The sequence below is a fragment of the Loxodonta africana genome, chromosome 22 (genome assembly GCF_030014295.1).
Source record: "Loxodonta africana isolate mLoxAfr1 chromosome 22, mLoxAfr1.hap2, whole genome shotgun sequence".
NCBI lineage: Eukaryota > Metazoa > Chordata > Mammalia > Proboscidea > Elephantidae > Loxodonta > Loxodonta africana.
The window spans coordinates 20287440-20303903 of NC_087363.1; the positions used below are offsets into that span (position 1 = coordinate 20287440).

The 16464-nt window shown below is 39.4% G+C and overlaps 2 protein-coding genes across 5 annotated transcripts in view; one reads left to right on the forward strand and one right to left on the reverse strand.

Annotated features, from left to right (window-relative positions):
- The window catches only part of NEK4 (NIMA related kinase 4), a 44813-nt gene extending 29586 nt beyond the window's left edge, over positions 1-15227 (forward strand). For 3 of the 4 annotated variants that reach the window (XM_003409845.4, XM_064274397.1, XM_064274395.1), the window contains 2 exons: positions 135-268; positions 11787-15227. In XM_003409845.4, coding sequence (XP_003409893.2) covers positions 135-268; positions 11787-11879 — 227 coding nt within the window. In that variant the 3' untranslated portion in view covers positions 11880-15227. Of the gene's footprint in view, positions 1-134; positions 269-6288; positions 6330-11786 lie in introns of all 4 variants that reach the window. The other variant, XM_064274396.1, reaches the window with a different exon arrangement.
- On the reverse strand, positions 14997-16442 carry SPCS1 (signal peptidase complex subunit 1). Its single transcript, XM_010590111.2, has 4 exons — positions 16296-16442; positions 15901-15960; positions 15736-15822; positions 14997-15226 (listed from the first exon to the last, which is right to left on the reverse strand). Exons 1-4 carry the CDS (start codon positions 16329-16331, stop codon positions 15101-15103), a joined length of 309 nt encoding a protein of 102 aa, XP_010588413.2. The 5' UTR covers positions 16332-16442; the 3' UTR covers positions 14997-15100.
- Between the last annotated feature and the right edge of the window lie 22 nt (positions 16443-16464).

Consider the following 16464-nt stretch of genomic DNA (forward strand, 5'->3'; position numbering starts at 1 on the left):
ATGTAAATAAAGTCATTAAACCAAACTCTTGTCAAAGTGAAAAGAATCATAATGTGGCAAGATTTTTAAAAAGCATTGTGTTTTTCACACTGCAGTGGTGTGAATGTTCATTTTTCTCTCTTACTGCTTTGTAGCTATTGTGCCAGGTTCTGAAAAGATCAGGAGAATAGTTGAAGTCTTGAGAGCTGATGTAATCCAGGGCCTGGGGATTCAGCTTTTAGAGGAGGTGTATGATCTTTTGGAAGAGGAAGATGAATTGGAGAGAGAGGTGAGTGTCCCGTTAGCTGTGTCAAGCTACTTATGCCTTAGAATTTTTTAAATAGTTTTTTTGAAGTGTAACTCACGTACATACAGTTTACCCATTTAATGTGTAAAATTTGATGGTTTTTAGTATGTGTACAGAATTGTAAAACCATTACCACAATCAGTGTGAGAACATTTTATCACCCCCAAAAGAAACCTGTACCCATTAGCAGTCGTTGTCTGTTCCTTCCCACAAGTCCCCCAGCCCTAAACAACCACTAATCTTCTATCTCTGTAGATTTGCCTGTTCTGTACAGTTCATGTCAATGGAGTTATACAATATGTGGCTTCGTGATTGATTTCTTACACTTAGCATCATGTTTTGAGGTTCATCCGTGTTGTAGCATGTACTAGTGCTATATTCCATTGTATGAATGAATATACACCTAATCCTCACTTGTTACCTGTCTTGTTATCTGACATTTCTCATTTATGACAATAGTAAAAAAATCTACTATCCAACTATTTTGTGCATTCACGAGGCAGTGGGCATGGTGGCAACGGCTCCAGAGCGTCCCCTCCCTCGAGGAAGGTCTCGTGGCAGCCTCTGGGAAGCTGGGCTGTGCAGCCCTGCACCCTCCACTCCCTGTCCTGGTGGGGACACCATGTCCAACTGCTGTGCGGTGCTGGCCTCCTCTGTGGCCCCGGCCTCCGGGTGGACACACAGGCAGCACCAAACCAGTAGGTGTCTGTTCTGGATTCCCAGCTCCTATGTGGCCTGAGGCCCTGTAGCTCAAACTTGTTGTGAGATGGGAAGGAAGAAAAGAAAGAGGCATCGAAGAGGGTGTTTGGAGGAAATGCATGTGAGTTTAATGATGTCCCAAAGTTAGCTGAACTGGGCCTGAAGCCTCCGCCTCAGTGGGGCCAGGTTTGCATCCAGGTTCCCAGGACCTTCGCAGGAGGCCCCATGTCTTGGTGACTCACCATGCCCAGAGAGCAGAGCAGGCTCTGGGAGGTGAACATAGGGCTTGTGTGGGTTGGGGTGGAGCCCTCAAGGTGGCTTCTCAAGGGAAGCTCTGAATCAGCACAGGAGGAAGGTGAAGTGGTTAAGCTGTAGGCCTTCCAGTCACACAGCCTGGCTTTATCCAGCTTTGTCTTTTCCAAGGCTCCTTTTCCACAGAGAAATAACCCACAACTGGACTCGTCACAGTGATGAGCACATCAGTAAATCTTTGGTGTTATTATTTCTATGATCATATTTTCTAAATTAAAAAAATCAGACAAACATGAACAAGAAAAAAAGAACCCTCCATTTTCATGTAATGACCTGGCCTTCGGAACCTAACAACGTAGATGAAGGAGGAGTGGGTGTACCACATTTTGTTTATCCATTCGTGTGTTGGTGGGCGTTTGGAATATTGGCTATCGTGAGTAATGCTGCTTGTGTAAAATTTTGTGTGGATGTATGCTTTCAGGTCTCTTGGGTATATTCTTAGGAGTGGAATTGCTAGGTTATATGGTAACTTTGTGTTCAACTGCTTGAGGAACTACCAGACTCTTTTCCAAAGCAGCTGTACCATTTTACATTCCCACCTGTAGCATAAATGGTTCCAATTTCTTCACATCTTCCCCAACACTTGTTATTATATGACTTTTTTATTATAGTTATATTAGTGGGTGCGAAGTGGTATTCATTGCGGTTTAGATTTGCATTTCCCTAGTGACTAATGATGTTGAGCATCTTTTCATGTGCTTGTTGGCCATTTGTCTATCTTTGTAGAAATGTGTTTTCAGATCCTTTGCTCATTCGCTATTTGGGTTATTTTTTTTAATTGATGGATTGTAATAATTCTTAAAGCCCCTTATCAGCTTTATAATTTCTAAATATTTTCCCCCATTTTGTGAGTTGCCTTTTTACTTTCTTCATAGTGTCCTTTTTTTAATTTTTATTGTGCTTTAAGTGAAAGTTTACAAACCAAGTCAGTCTCTTATACAAAAACTTATATACACCTTGCTATATACTCCTAGTTGCTCTCCCTCTAATCAGACAGCACACACCTTCCCTCCACTCTCTATTTTTGTGTCCATTTGGCCAGCTTCTGACTCCCTCTGCCCTCTCATCTCTTCTCCAGACAGGAGCCGCTCACATAGTCTCGTGTGTCTACTTGATCCAATAAGCTCACTCTTCACCAGTATCATTTTCTATCCCATAGTCCAGTCCAATCCCCGTCTGAAGAGTTGACTTTGGGAATGGTTCCTGTCTTGGGCTAAAAGAAGGTCTGGGGACCATGACCTGCGGGGTCTTTTTAGTCTCAGTCAGACCATTAAGTCTGGTCTTCTTACGAGAATTTGAGGTTTGCATCCCACTGCTCTCCTGCTCCCTCAGGGGTTCTCTGTTGCGTTCCCTGTCAAGGCAGTCATCGCTTGTAGCCAGGCACCATCTAGTTCTTCTGGTCTCAGGATGATGTAGTCTCTGGTTTATGTGGCCCTTTCTGTCTCTTGGGCTCATAATTACCTTGTGTCTTTGGTCTTCTTCATTCTCCTTTGCTCTAGGTGGGTTGAGACCCATTGATACATCTTAGATGGCCACTTGCTAGCGTTTAAGACCCCAGACGCCACTCTCCAAAGTGGGATGCAGAATGTTTTCTTAATAGATTTTATTATGCCAATTGACTTAGGTGTCCCTTGAATCCATGGTCCCCAAACCCCTGCCCCTGCTATGCTGGCCTTCGAAGCATTCAGTTTATTCAGGAAACTTCTTTGCTTTTGGTTTAGTCCAGTTGTGCTGACCTCTCCTGTATTGTGTGTTGTCTTTCCCTTCACCTAAAATAGTTCTTATCTACTATCTAATTAGTGAAAACCCCTCTCCTCCCTCCATCCTCGCTCTCGTAACCATCAAAGAATATTTTCTTCTCTGTTTAGACTATTTTTCGAGTTCTTACAATAGTCGTCTCATACAATATTTGTCCTTTTTCAGATAACTAATTTCACTCAGCATAATGCCTTCCAGATTCCTCCATGTTATGAAATGTTTCAGGGATTGATCATTGTTCTTTAACTATGCATAGTATTCCATTGTGTGAATATACCTTAATTTATCCATTAATCTGTTGATGGGCACCTTGGTTGCTTCCATCTTTTTGCTATTGTAAACAATACGGCAGTGAACATGGGTGTACATATATCTGTTTGTGTAAAGGCTTTTATTTCTCTAGGATATATTCCAAGGAGTGGGATTGCTGGGTCATATGGTAGTTCTATTTCTAGCTTTTTAAGGAAGGGCCAAATCGATTTCCAAAGTGGTTGTACCGTTTTACATTCCCATGAGCAGTGTAGAAGTGTTCCAATCTCTCCACAACCTCTCCAACATTTATTATTTTGTGTTTTTTGGATTAATGCCAGCCTCGTTGGAGTGAGATGAAATCTCATTGTAGTTTTGATTTGCATTTCTCTAATGGCTAATGATCATGAGCATTTCCTCATGTATCTGTTAGCTACCTGAATGTCTTCTTTAGTGAAGTGCCTGTTCATATCCTTTGCCCATTTTTTAATTGGGTTATTTGTCTTTTGTAGTTGAGTTTTTGCAGTATCACGTAGATTTTAGGGATCAAACTCTGATCGGAAATGTCATAGCTAAAAACTTTTTCCCAGTCTATAGGTAATCTTTTTACTCTTTTGGTGAAGTCTTCAGATGAGCATAGGTGTTTGATCTTTAGGAGCTCCCAGTTACCTAGTTTCTCTTCTGCATTGTTAGTAATGTTTTATATACTGTTCATGCCATGTATTAGGGCTCCTAGCATTGTCCCTATTTTTTTTTCCACGATCTTTTTCATTTTAGATTTTATATTTAGGTCTTTGATCCATTTTGAGATCGTTCGTTTTTGTGCATGGTGTGAGGTATGGGCCTTGTTTCATTTCTTTGCAGATGGATATCCAGTTATGCCAGCACCATTTGTTAAAGAGGCTGTCTTTTCCCCATATAACAGGTTTTGGGCCTTTGTCAAATATCAGCTGCTCATATGTGGATGGATTTATGTCTGGATTCTCAATTCTGTTCCACTGGTCTGCGTATCTGTTGTTGTAGCAGTACCAGGCTGTTTTGACTACTGTGGCGGTATAATATGTTCTAAAATCAGGTAGAGTGAGGCCTCCCACTTTGTTCTTCTTTTTCAGTAATGCTTTACTTATCTGAGGCCTCTTTCCCTTCCATATGAAGTTGATGATTCATTTCTCCATCTCATTAAAAAATGCCGTTGGAATTTGGATTGGAATTGCATTGTATCTATAGATGGCTTTTGGTAGAATAGACAGTTTATAATGTTAAGTCTTCCTATCTATGAGCAAAGTATGTTTTTCTACTTGTGTAGGTCTCTTTTGGTTTCTTACAGCAGTGTCTTGTAGTTTTCTTTGTATAGGTCTTTTACATCTATGGTAAGATTTTTTCCTAAGTGTTTTATCTTCTTGGGGGCTATGGTAAATGGTATTGATTTGGTGATTTCCTCTTCAATGCTGTTTTTGTTGGTGTAGAGGAATCCAACTAATTTTTGTATGTTTATCTTGTATCTTGATACTCTGCTGAACTCTATTAGTTTCAGTAGTTTTCTTTAGGGTTTTCTGTGTATAAGATCATGTCATCTACAAATAGAGATATTTTGGCTTCTTCCTTACCAGCCTGGTTGCCTTTTATTTCTTTATCTAGCCTAATTGCTCTGGCTAGGATCTCCAGCACAATGTTGAATAAGAGTGGTGATAAAGGGCATCCTTGTCTGGTTCCCGACCTCAAGGGGAATGCTTTCAGGCTTTCTCCATTTAGGATGATGTTGGTTGTTGGCTTTGTATAAATGCCATTTATTATGTTGAGGAATTTTCCCTCTATTCCTATTTTGCTGAAAGTTTTTATCATAAATGGTTGTTGAACTTTGTCAAATGCCTTTTTGTATCAGTTGATAAGATCATGGAAACACAGAAGTTTTTAAATTTTTAAAAAATTATTAGTTTTTAATTTTGTTGAGAATATACAGCAAAACATATACCAATTCAACCATTTCTATGTGTGCAATTCCATTACATTGATTACATTCATCGAGTTGTGCAACCATTCTCGTCCTCCTTTTCTGAGTTGTTTCTCCCGTTAGCATAAAACTCACAGCCCCCGAAGGTTCCTATCTAACCTTTCGAGTTGCTCTTGTCACAAAAGTTTATTTTGTTGAAGTCCAGTTTCTCTTATTTATTCTTTTGCTGTTTGTGCTTTGGTGTCATCCGAGAGTCCATTACCAAGTCTGAGGTCATGAAGATTTATGTTTATGTTTTCTTCTAAGAGTTTCATATTTTTAGCTCTTACATTTAGGTCGTTGGTCCGTTTTTAGTTCATTTTTTATATGGTGTGAGGTAAGGGTTCAATTTCATTTTTTTTGCGATTGGCTATCCAGTTGTCTCAGCAGTGTTTGCTGAGATGGCTATTCTTTCTCCTTGTTGAAAATCAGTTGATCCTAGACACGTATTATTTCTGGACATTTGATTGTGTTCTATTGGTCTGTATATCTACCCTTATGCTAGTACCACACTGTCTTGATTGCCATTGCTTTGTAGTAAATTTTGAAATCTAGAAGAACGTAAGCCCTCCAATTTTGTTCTTTTTCAAGATTATTTTGGCTGTTCTGGGTTTCAATTCCATATGTATTTTACAATTAGCTTATCAATTTCTAAAAAGAAGCTAACTGGGATTCTGATAGGGATTTAATCTGTAGATCAATTTGGGAAGTATTGCTATTTTAATAGTACTAAGTCTTCCAGTTCATGAACGTGAGACTTTTCCCCCGTTATTCTAGGTCTTTAATTTTTTCAACAATGTTTTTATAGTATTCAGAGTGTAAGTTTTACACTTCTGTTCAATTTATTCCTAAGTAATTGGAATTTTATTTGTTTCATTTTTGGATTGTGCAAGTTTATAAAAATACAGTTGACTTTTATATATTGATCTTGTATCCTGCAATTTTGCTGAACCCATTTATTGGCTTTAATAGTTTTTTTGTTTGTTTGTTTTAGTGCACATCTCAGGATTTTCTATATACAAGATGATGTCATCTGTGAGTAGAATTAGCTTTATTTCTTCCTTTCTAATCTGGATAACTTTTTTTTCTTTTCTTGCCTGATTTTCCTGGCTGGAACTTCTAGGACAATGTTGAATAGACGTGGTGAGAGCAGACATCCTTATCTTGTTCCTGTTTTTAGGGGGAAAGCATCCAGTCTTCTACCATTAAGTATGATTTTAGCTGCAGGTTATTCATAGATTTCCTTTATCAGGTTGAGGACGTTGCCTTCTATTCCTAAGTTTGCTGAGTATTTTTATCATGAAAGGGTGTTGGATTTGTCAAATGCTCTGTGTCTATTGAGATGATCATGTGGTTTTTGTTTGTTTGGTTTGCTGATATGGTATGTTACATTAATTCATTTTAAGATGTTAAAACTGAGATAAATTTCACTTGGTCATGGTGTATAATTATTTTTATATGTTGATGGATTTGGTTTGCTAGTATGTCATTGAGGATTTTTATGTCCAAATTCATATGAGGTATTGGTCTGTAGCATTCTTTTCTTGTGTGATTACTTTGTCCAGTTTTGTTATCCAGGTAATATTGGCCTCATAGAATGAGTCGGGAACTTCTCTTTTCATGTACATAATGGCTATTTTTGCATCTTCTTTGGAGAAATATCTCTTTAAATCTTTTGTCCATTTTTAAATTGTGTTGTCTTTTTATTGCTGAGTTGTAAGGGTTCGTTTTACATTTTGAATATTGGAGGCACAGACAGTTAAGCACTCAACTACTAGCCTAAAAGTTGGCTCTTAGAACCCACTCAGAGGCCCCTCAGAAGATAGGCCTGGTGATCTGCTTCCAAAAGGTCACAGCCTTGAAAACCCTATAGAGCAGTTCTACTCTGCCACACACAGGGTCACTATGAGTCAGAATCAACTTGACAGCAACTAACAAGAAGATATATGATTTGCAAAGATTTTTACTGTAGCATTTTAATTTTCGTAATAAGTTTTTTCATTATATGTATTTTTAGTTATTTCCTAGTTGCTGTAAGACTTACCATATACATCTTAACTTACGAGACTCCACTTCAGATTTATACTAACTTAATCCCAGTAAGATATAGAAACGTTACTTCTGTTCTGCTCTATTCTCTTTTCCCCTTATTATGATATTATTGTTATACATATTAACCTATAAATGTTATGGACCCAACATTACATTATTATACTTTTTGCTTTATATATCTTTTTTAAAAAGTTGAGAGTTTTTTTACATTCTGAATATTGAGGGCCCAAACAGTTAAACATTCAACTACTAGCCAAAATGGTGGCACGGGGCATCTGATCACAAACTTCACGAGGGGAAGAATCATTATCAGCAGCAACAGCCCAATGAGGTGGATTCCTATGAGGTGGAGGTCAAACATACATCCACCCTTTTTACAAAATCTGACACCAGCTTTCCCTCCCATGGCCCTCTCTACTTCTCTACTGGGTTCAATCATCTGTTGCCGTAGCCACACAGAACTCACAGACAATCCTCATGATTATTAGGGAATAAAAAATAACAGGTTACAATTCAGGATCAGGAACAACTCAGGATATAGTTCTTCAATCAGGACAGCCTCTTTTCAGCCATGCCCATGGGCACGCCTCTCTCTGGCCCTCAGCCCCTCAGCCTTGCCTCTGCCCTGCTCAGGCAAGTGTTACAAAGGTCTTTGTTGTTGTTAGGTGCCATCAAGTAGGTTCAGATTCATAGCGACCCTGTATACAACAGAATGAAACACTGCCCAGTCCTGTGCCATCCTCTCAGTCATTGTTGTGCTTGAACCCATTGCTGCAGCCACTGTCTCACTCCATCTTGTTGAAGGTCTTCCTCTTTTTCACTGACCCTCTACTTTACCAAGCATGATATCCTTCTCCAGGGGGTGATCCCTCCTGATAACACTTCCAAAGTGCATGAGACGTAGCCTCACCATCCTTGATTCTAAAGGAAAAGAGCATTCTGGCTGTACTTCTTCCAAGACAGATTCGCTTATTCTTTTGGCAGCTCATGGTGTATTCAGTATTCTTTGCCAGTACCATAATTCAAAGGCATCAGTTCTTCTTCGGTCTTCCTTATTTATTGACCAGCTTTCGCATGCATATGAAGTGATTGAAAACACCATGGCTTGGGTCAGGCATACCTTAGTCTTCAAGGTGACATCTTTGCTCTTTAACACTTTACAAGAGGTCTTCTGCAGCAGATTTACCCAGTAAAATGTGTCATTTGATTTCTTGACTGCTGCTTCCATGGGCGTTGATTGTGGATCCAAGTAAAATTAAATCCTTGACAACTTCGATCTTTTCTGTTCATCATGATGTTGCTTATTGATCCACTTGTGAGGTGTTCTCTGTATGTTGAGGTGTAATCCACACTGAAGGCTATAGTCTTTGATCTTCATCAGTAAGTGCTTCAAGTCCTCTTCACTTTCAGCAAGCAAGGTTGTAATCTACATAACACAGGTTGTTAATGAGTCTTCCTCCAATCTTGATGCCTTGTTCTTCATACAGTCCAGCTTCTTGGATTATAACAAAGCTCTTTAGCTCCACTGGTAAGTGCCCAGAAGCACCCTGCTCTGCCAAGAAGCCTTGGCTCAAAGGTTCTCAGCTCCCTAGCTCCATGGGTCGGCAAACATGACTCTGTCAAATAGTGCCCCACTCTGCCAGCAAGCCACCTGCCCGAAGGTGCTCAGCTCTCCCTCTCTGTGGGTCAGCAAACCTAGCTCCACCAAGCACCCAGAGCACCCTACTCTGCTAGCAAGCCTTCTGCCCAAAGGCACTCAGCTTTCTTGCTCTGTGAGCTGGGAGGCCTACCATGCTGTCCCTGCCTGTTCTTGGTTCTGCCACCATTTTTTTGCCACTGCTTCTTGCCAGCTCCCACCGTCTCCCATGCTACAGCTCTCTGTCTCCTGAGTCTAGGAGGTTCTCAGGACAGGGATCCCAGTCCAAAGGACGTGCTCCACTCTTAGCTCCTCTTTCTCAGTGGAAATGAGATATCCCCCTTTCTGCCTCTGGGATAGCTCATTTTAAGCATAGTGGGATGGGAAAACTGACCAATCCCCTCATTAGGGTTCCATACACCTTATTTGCATGTTCCCACCCCCAAAATGGTGCCATGCACCTTATTTGTATTATTAGCAAGCTGTCCAATCCCCTTGGTGGGCCACAAGCACCTTATGTGCATAGTTCCATCCAGTCTTTTGGTGGAAGTTAGAAGATCATGGTGAGAAAGGCCATGTAGAAGCAATCCATCACACCACAGGCCACACTCTTGGAGTATAACTTCCCCCTCCCAATCATTTTACCAGTCCAAAATAGACATTAACAATTAGTGCTTCAATAGGGCTAAGAGTCCTCAGGGCGAGGTTCCTCAAGAACCAGCCACTCAGGTCTGCTGCACGTGTCCATCTGATCTGGTCAAGTTCTCCAAAAGTTGTCTTGGCTTTACCTTTTCTGGCCTTTAATAAAATTCAACCAAGAGAAGATTATTGCCTTGCTCTGAGCCTCATGAGGTATCAGCATAGCAAAACCTCTAAGAGACTTACAGTTATGCCACTGTACTCCAGTTCAGCAGTACCTCCCCCTTAGTCTACAAGGAGGAACAGAGGGAAAAGTAGAGTCAGGAATAAAAATTTTTTTTACGGAATGTGTGGCTAATTGCTTCCATGCATAACTGCCTCCTTTGCCATGAGACCAGAACTGGATGGGGCCCAGCTACCTTTACTGAACATTTTGATCAAAGATTCCATAGAAGAATCCTGATCAAAAGGGGAAAATGTAAAACAGAATTTCAAATTCTCATGAACTCTAGGCTTTCTAGAGCCATGGAGGGTGGATAAACCCCTGAAACTATTGCCCTGAGATAATCTTTAAACCTTAAACCAAAAATATCCCCAGATTCATCTTAAAAGTGAACAATAGTTTAACTGGTAAAAAAAGGTCTGCCTTGAGTAGTGCTATTTTAATAACTATATGGGATCAGATTGACAACAGCAACTCAAAAGATTAGAAAGACAGGAACCTTAGGGGGCTGTGTTTTTGTTAATGAGGGAGAAGTAGCTCAGAAAAGGAGGGTGAGAATGGTTGTACAAGTTGTGGAATGTAATCGATGTCCCTAAACTGTACATGCAGAAACTTTTGAATTTGGTGTATGTTTTGCTGTGTGTATTCTCGATAACAAAGTAAACAAAATTTAAAAGGAAAAACAAAAGTTTAGAGGAGAAGTATATATTTATAGCTTTTGTTATATTAGCCTTATTTAACATTTCTGGATCTCTTTATTTGTTCCTGTGAATTTTACCACCTGCAGTCATTTCCTTAGCCCAGTACAGCTTTGCTCCCACCTGTTTCCTTATGCTGTTTTTGGCAAATATATTACATTTGTATATGTTATAGACCCAGAAATACATTATATATGTATTGTTTTATACAGTTGCTTTTTTAATCAATTAAGAAGAAATATGCATTTATACTGTTTTCCTGTAATTACATAATTACCTCTACGAGTACTCTTTGTAGTTTCATGTGGATTTGAATTGCTGTCCAGGGTCCCTTCCATTCAGCCTGAAGATCTTCCTTTAGCATTTTTTGTAAGGTGGGTCTGCTAGCCACAAATTTTGTCCATTTTTATCTAGAAATATCTTTATTTTGCCTTCATTATTGAGAGGCAGCTTTCCTGGATACAGGATTCTTGATACTTCTTTAATCGTGGTTTCCTAACATACTTACAATGGATACTTTTATAACTATCCATTGTCTGTTAAATCTGAAGAGACCATATAAGGAAACCACTTTGATTCCAGAGAAAACAAATGGTTCAAAGAAAGTAGGTACAATGAGGCTTATGAAGAGAAGAAAAACCTAAACCAAACTCATTGACTTTGAGTCAATTCCAACTCAGCAACCTTATAGGTCAGGGGTAGAACTGCCCCAAAGGATTTCCAGGGAACAGCTAGTGGATCTGAACTGCTGACCTTTTGGTTAGCAGCCTGAGCTCTTAACCACTGTACCACTAGGACTCCATAGAGAAAAGGAGGAAGAAATATGTAAGATAAACCGTTGGCTATCTTAATATGATTGAATCTTACCCTCCCAATGGATATCAGTTCACAATACAGTCTCTGCCCCTCCACTCAGCCATCTCTTTTGAAATTCAAATTTAGTAAACCTGACTTGTAGAAGGAAAGAAAAAATTTGCAACAGAAAAGTTGCTGGCAGATTAATTTTGGTCAGGGATTTCTTCAAAGTGAATATTTGGTTTAGTGGGTGAGGAAAAACTCAAAAAGCAAGATATCTGCTGTTTCTCTCTTTGACACATGGAAGTTCTAAAATTTATGTAAACAGAACTGTTAGTATTTTCTCATACTATTTCTACGTTTAACATCGTGCTTACAAAAGCCCTTCTAAGCTTTTTTTTTTTTTAATATTACATATTGATTTTCTTTTTTATCTGTTTCCCAAATAGGTACATTTGCGGGAGCACTTGGGTGAAAAGTATACGGCTTACGGTGTGAAAGTTCGCCAGTTGAAATTTTTTGAAGAAAATGTGAATTTTTGAGAATTTGTTCTAATCTCCTGCCAGAGCTAAAGACTTATTTTCAAAGATTTTTCACTTAAAAATAAAAGCAAACAAACCCGTTAACAATGGCTTAGAGGTCGTTCAGTGTCCTTTTTGGGGTTTTCTTACTGCAAAACAGTTGGGACACAACAGAGTAATATGAAGCAAGCTCAAAAGAAAGAAAAATCCCATGGGTATCATATTCTTTTTTATAAGGAAAAATCTATAAGACATTTGTTTGCTTATTGTTTACTGAGCCTTAAACTACCAATTTTATATCTAGAACTTTATTTTTTTAAGGTACTAATTAGCTTGAAAACAGGGCCATAAATAGAAGTTTCATATTGAACTGTAGTGATAAAAGCAGTAGGAGAAACAAATGACATATATCCAGTGATATTTGTTTTTGTTAATATTAGATGGTAGCTGATAAATTTTTTTTTTAAATGTCAATTCACTGTTCTGAGAATAAATTTGAATAAGTTGTATACAGTTCTTGAGCAATAAAATTCCTTTTTTAACACACTGATGTTTAATATTTTTATGTAATATGAACCTCATTTAGGACATATAAGAAGTGAAACTAAGACATATTTTGGTTTTGTAAATCAATGTTATTACATACTGGTTTTATTAGATTTGTTTCCATTGGATAAAACATTTCTTAAATACTAATTCTTTTCGGAAGTAATCAGTTTGTAAGTAAAGTCCAGATCGTTTTAGTTACATTGGATATATTTAATGTTTGTCTCCTGAAGTTTGTCTTCATTTACATCAGGGTATTGTCTTCTCAAGTTTTAAATATAAAGCTTGTATATATTTTATTAGTTGTTTAATAAGGGGTAATGCTCATCTAAGGAATAGTTTTTGTCTTGTTTAGTAAATTTTCACTTCAGTATCCAAGGAACTGTAAAAAGGAATACTGCTCAGAAACATTTTGTTTTAATAATTTGAAAATTCATATTTCTTTGAAAATTACATATACACACAATACTCTAATGAAAATGTTCCTTTTCCAGGCATTTAACAGATTTTTATTGAGTGTTTACTATGTGCCAGGCACATACCAGGTGCTGGGGATTCAGTAGTAAATACAGTCATGAATAAAACAGAGTACCTCTTACCCTTACAGTGCTGACAGCCTGGTTTCTGAGGCCTCTTATTTTTACCTTGAAGGGTTTGTTAGAACTCAACTTATAAAACCCTAGTCCCAATGCCCAGTTGGAGCAAATCTTTGGCAGACTGTTGGTTTTCTTGAACTATTCACCTCCTACATGTTTTGGAAATCCACATTTTTCTGAAAAGTTACTCCTTTTACTTAAACTTTCTAACTTATTAGTATCAGTACATATTTTCTCAGAATTAAGAAAAAATGTCCCCCACACTTTATTTCTATAGTGTGTGTTCTTACTTTGCTTATTCATCAGGTTTTCATCCCACTCTCTTCTGGCTATTTTGTGGTTTTTTCTTCAGTTGAATGCTTATTTTTCATCTTTGTTTATTTCCACAAACTTAGAAAGCTAAGAAGTTCTGTTCTTTTTGCTTTGAACTCCAGCTACAATGCAGTATTGTTACTGAATACAATCTGCACAATCTTTACTTCTCAGAATTGTTTTCCCTGTGGCTTCAGTGTATGATCCATTATTGGAAGGGTGCTATGGGCATTCGATAAATGTGAATGTGAATGTGAATTCTCTATTGTGCACAAAACTGCTTATCTGTTCAATACTATCGTAACCTCCTGTATCAGACCTGATTAATTTTTTTGTGGTGATGGAACTGTTCTGTATCTGTGCTTTTCAATAAATTAATCACTAGCAATATGTGGCTACTAAACCCTTGAAATGTGCCTAGTTGGACTGAGGAACTTAATTTTTAATTTAATCCTAACTAAATTTAAACAGACACGTGACTAGTGGCCCTATATTGCACAGCACAGCTCTGTATCATTCATTCAATAAATATGTACCGAGCACCTATCATGTCATGTACTGTTGTAGGTGCTAGGCCAGCAGCAGCAAGCAGAACAGTCCCTGTTCCCATGGAGCTTACCTTCTAGTGGGAGAATCGGCAGATAAATATATACCGTGATGTATGCTGAGTGCCATAAAAAGTAAAGTAGGTTAAGTGGATTGGGAGTGATGGGCATACCACTTTAATTGGATAGTCAGGAAGGGCTCTCTGGTGACATCTGGGTAGACACCTGAATGAGAGGAGGGAGAAAGTCATGTATTTCTGAGGGAAGCTGTTCCAAGGCACAGGAACAGTAAGTGCAAAACTCTTTATCTCCTGTCCACTTCATCTGTCAATTTCTGAAAGGAAGAGTATTGGTCTGTTATGGGTTGATTTCTGTCCCCCCGCCCCCCAAAAAATGTTCAAGTCCTAACTCCTGGTACCTGTGAAATGTCATTTGGAAATAATGTCTTGCAGGTGTAGTTGGTTAACATGAGGTCATATTGGAGTATGGTAGGCCCTACTCCACTATGACTCGTACCATAAGAGACAGATGCAGATTTAAGACAGCCATATTTTTCTCTTCGGCCTCCTGGAAATTTTAAGAAGAAATTTACAGCTTTCTGGATTTTCTCTTTGGTCTACCCCAAGCAAAGCATGGATTAAATGTTTTCTGCTTAACAACAGCCTTATTTCATTGGTACAAAGTTTTATTTTACCACAAATTTACATTAGGGAGTTTTTTTCATAGGCACTTGCTGTTGTTAAGAAACATACATTTGGAACTTGCAGGTACAGAAAAGAATAGAAATGGTACTAACTGATACTTTCAGGACAGCAGACTTCTAAGTCTGGTTTTTACTAATAGTCTTGCTTGCAGAACAAAAACGAAAAAAAGACCCTTTAGACTCAGACCTGCACTGTGAGTTTTAATTGAAAACATTAAACGGTTTACTCAATTATAGAACTTTGAGAGTTAAATTGTACTATCATTTCTGAGCATTTATTCTTCATATTTATGTAGACCTGAAAGAAATTTGCATACTTGCGTTTTCTGTTCTCCATTTCAGAGAAGGATTATGAAGAGGGGCTAAAATGTTTATAAATCAAAACCCAACTGGGTTAGAAATGAAATATAAAGAAAACTCAACCTACACACAGCTGTGCCATAAGAATGTAGGTGGTTTTTAATGCATGTTTCAAGTAGGAAAGCAATTTAGCTCACTCAAAGCAGGTGCTATAGTAAAGATGAACCACAAAAACTCCCATCAGTTATTTTTAGCATGTCTCTTAATTTTTCTATCCCCTGGTTTCTTGTCTTCTGTTCCAGAATCTTGAACAGGTAACCACTTGAGGGGGTGCCGGCGATAGATGGGCCATGGGGGAAGTGTCAGCTGGGCCAAAACAGAGAGAAAATGCATCAGTTATAGCCATTAAAGCTTAAAGGAGCATAACATATAATGCCTGATTCCCAGATGACTCCTATGCTAAAAGTATAAAAATAAACATATTGCTATCCCTATGAAAGCTGTCACCACTCAGACAAGATACTGTTAAGAGGATGGAAACAAGCCTCACTGTTTAAATGAACAGCTTTAACAGCTCAAAGAAAAGTGAGGGGGCAATGTGAGAGCCTTGAAACATTCCTGCTAGCTTCGACCTTAAGACTGCTGCTTGGAGAAGCTGCCAAAGAAAATGCTTATCCTTTTATGCAGCTCACACCATCTGACACTATCTGGCATCCGACTTTCCCAATGACAGTAAGAGGAAACTGATGGGAAAGGAGGAAGGAAACGATGGCTAGTTGAGAACTTGCTGGTTCTCAACTACACTAGTTCCAACAAAATCAACCCAATTTTCAGACAGGTGCCACTAACACCCAAACACCCAACAAATTTCTTACCAAACACGAAAAAGCAAATCCGGCCATAACTATATAGACAGTCCATCCGAACTGTTCAGCCACGTACCCATAGACAAATCCAACTATCTAAAAACAAACAAACAGTATATTAAATACAGCCACGCTGGGAAGGAAAAAAAAGGTGGCTACAAAATCAATACTTACTGCAGAAGAAAGAATAATTCCCTGAAACATCTGTTCGGCTAGTTTCTGGCCCTTGTAATCCTAGAGACGAAAGAGAGCAAAGGCATTGGCTCCACCACCGAGGAGGCACCTTCCTGCCCTGGCCTCACAGCTTCGGCGCGGGACAATCTCAACATTAAGGACGCCCTCGAAGACACAGGCAAGGAGCCCAGTTCTGGGTTTCCCGGGGCAAACGAGCATCCTAACGGAGCATGGGTAGGGGGATCCTGGCCGGGGAAGAGGAAAGGACGGAGGCACAGCTCAGGAGAGAGGCTGGAAGGTAACCGCGCTGCACGGGGCCGGCGCTCAGGAAGGGGCTGGGAGCTGCCGGGTTCAGGAGCGGCGTGCAGGGGTCCCGTGCCCCGCCCCGCCCTCACCATCTGCGTGGGCAGCGAGCCCAGAGCCTCCAACATGACTGCCTGAGAAGACCGGCGGGGCAGCGCAGACGGCGAGCAGCGGGGCGAGAGCAGCAGCGACTCAGAAACGCTCGGGGCAGGAGTCCGGGCCTGCGTACAGCCTGGCGGTCCTGCCGAGCCGGGGAGTGTG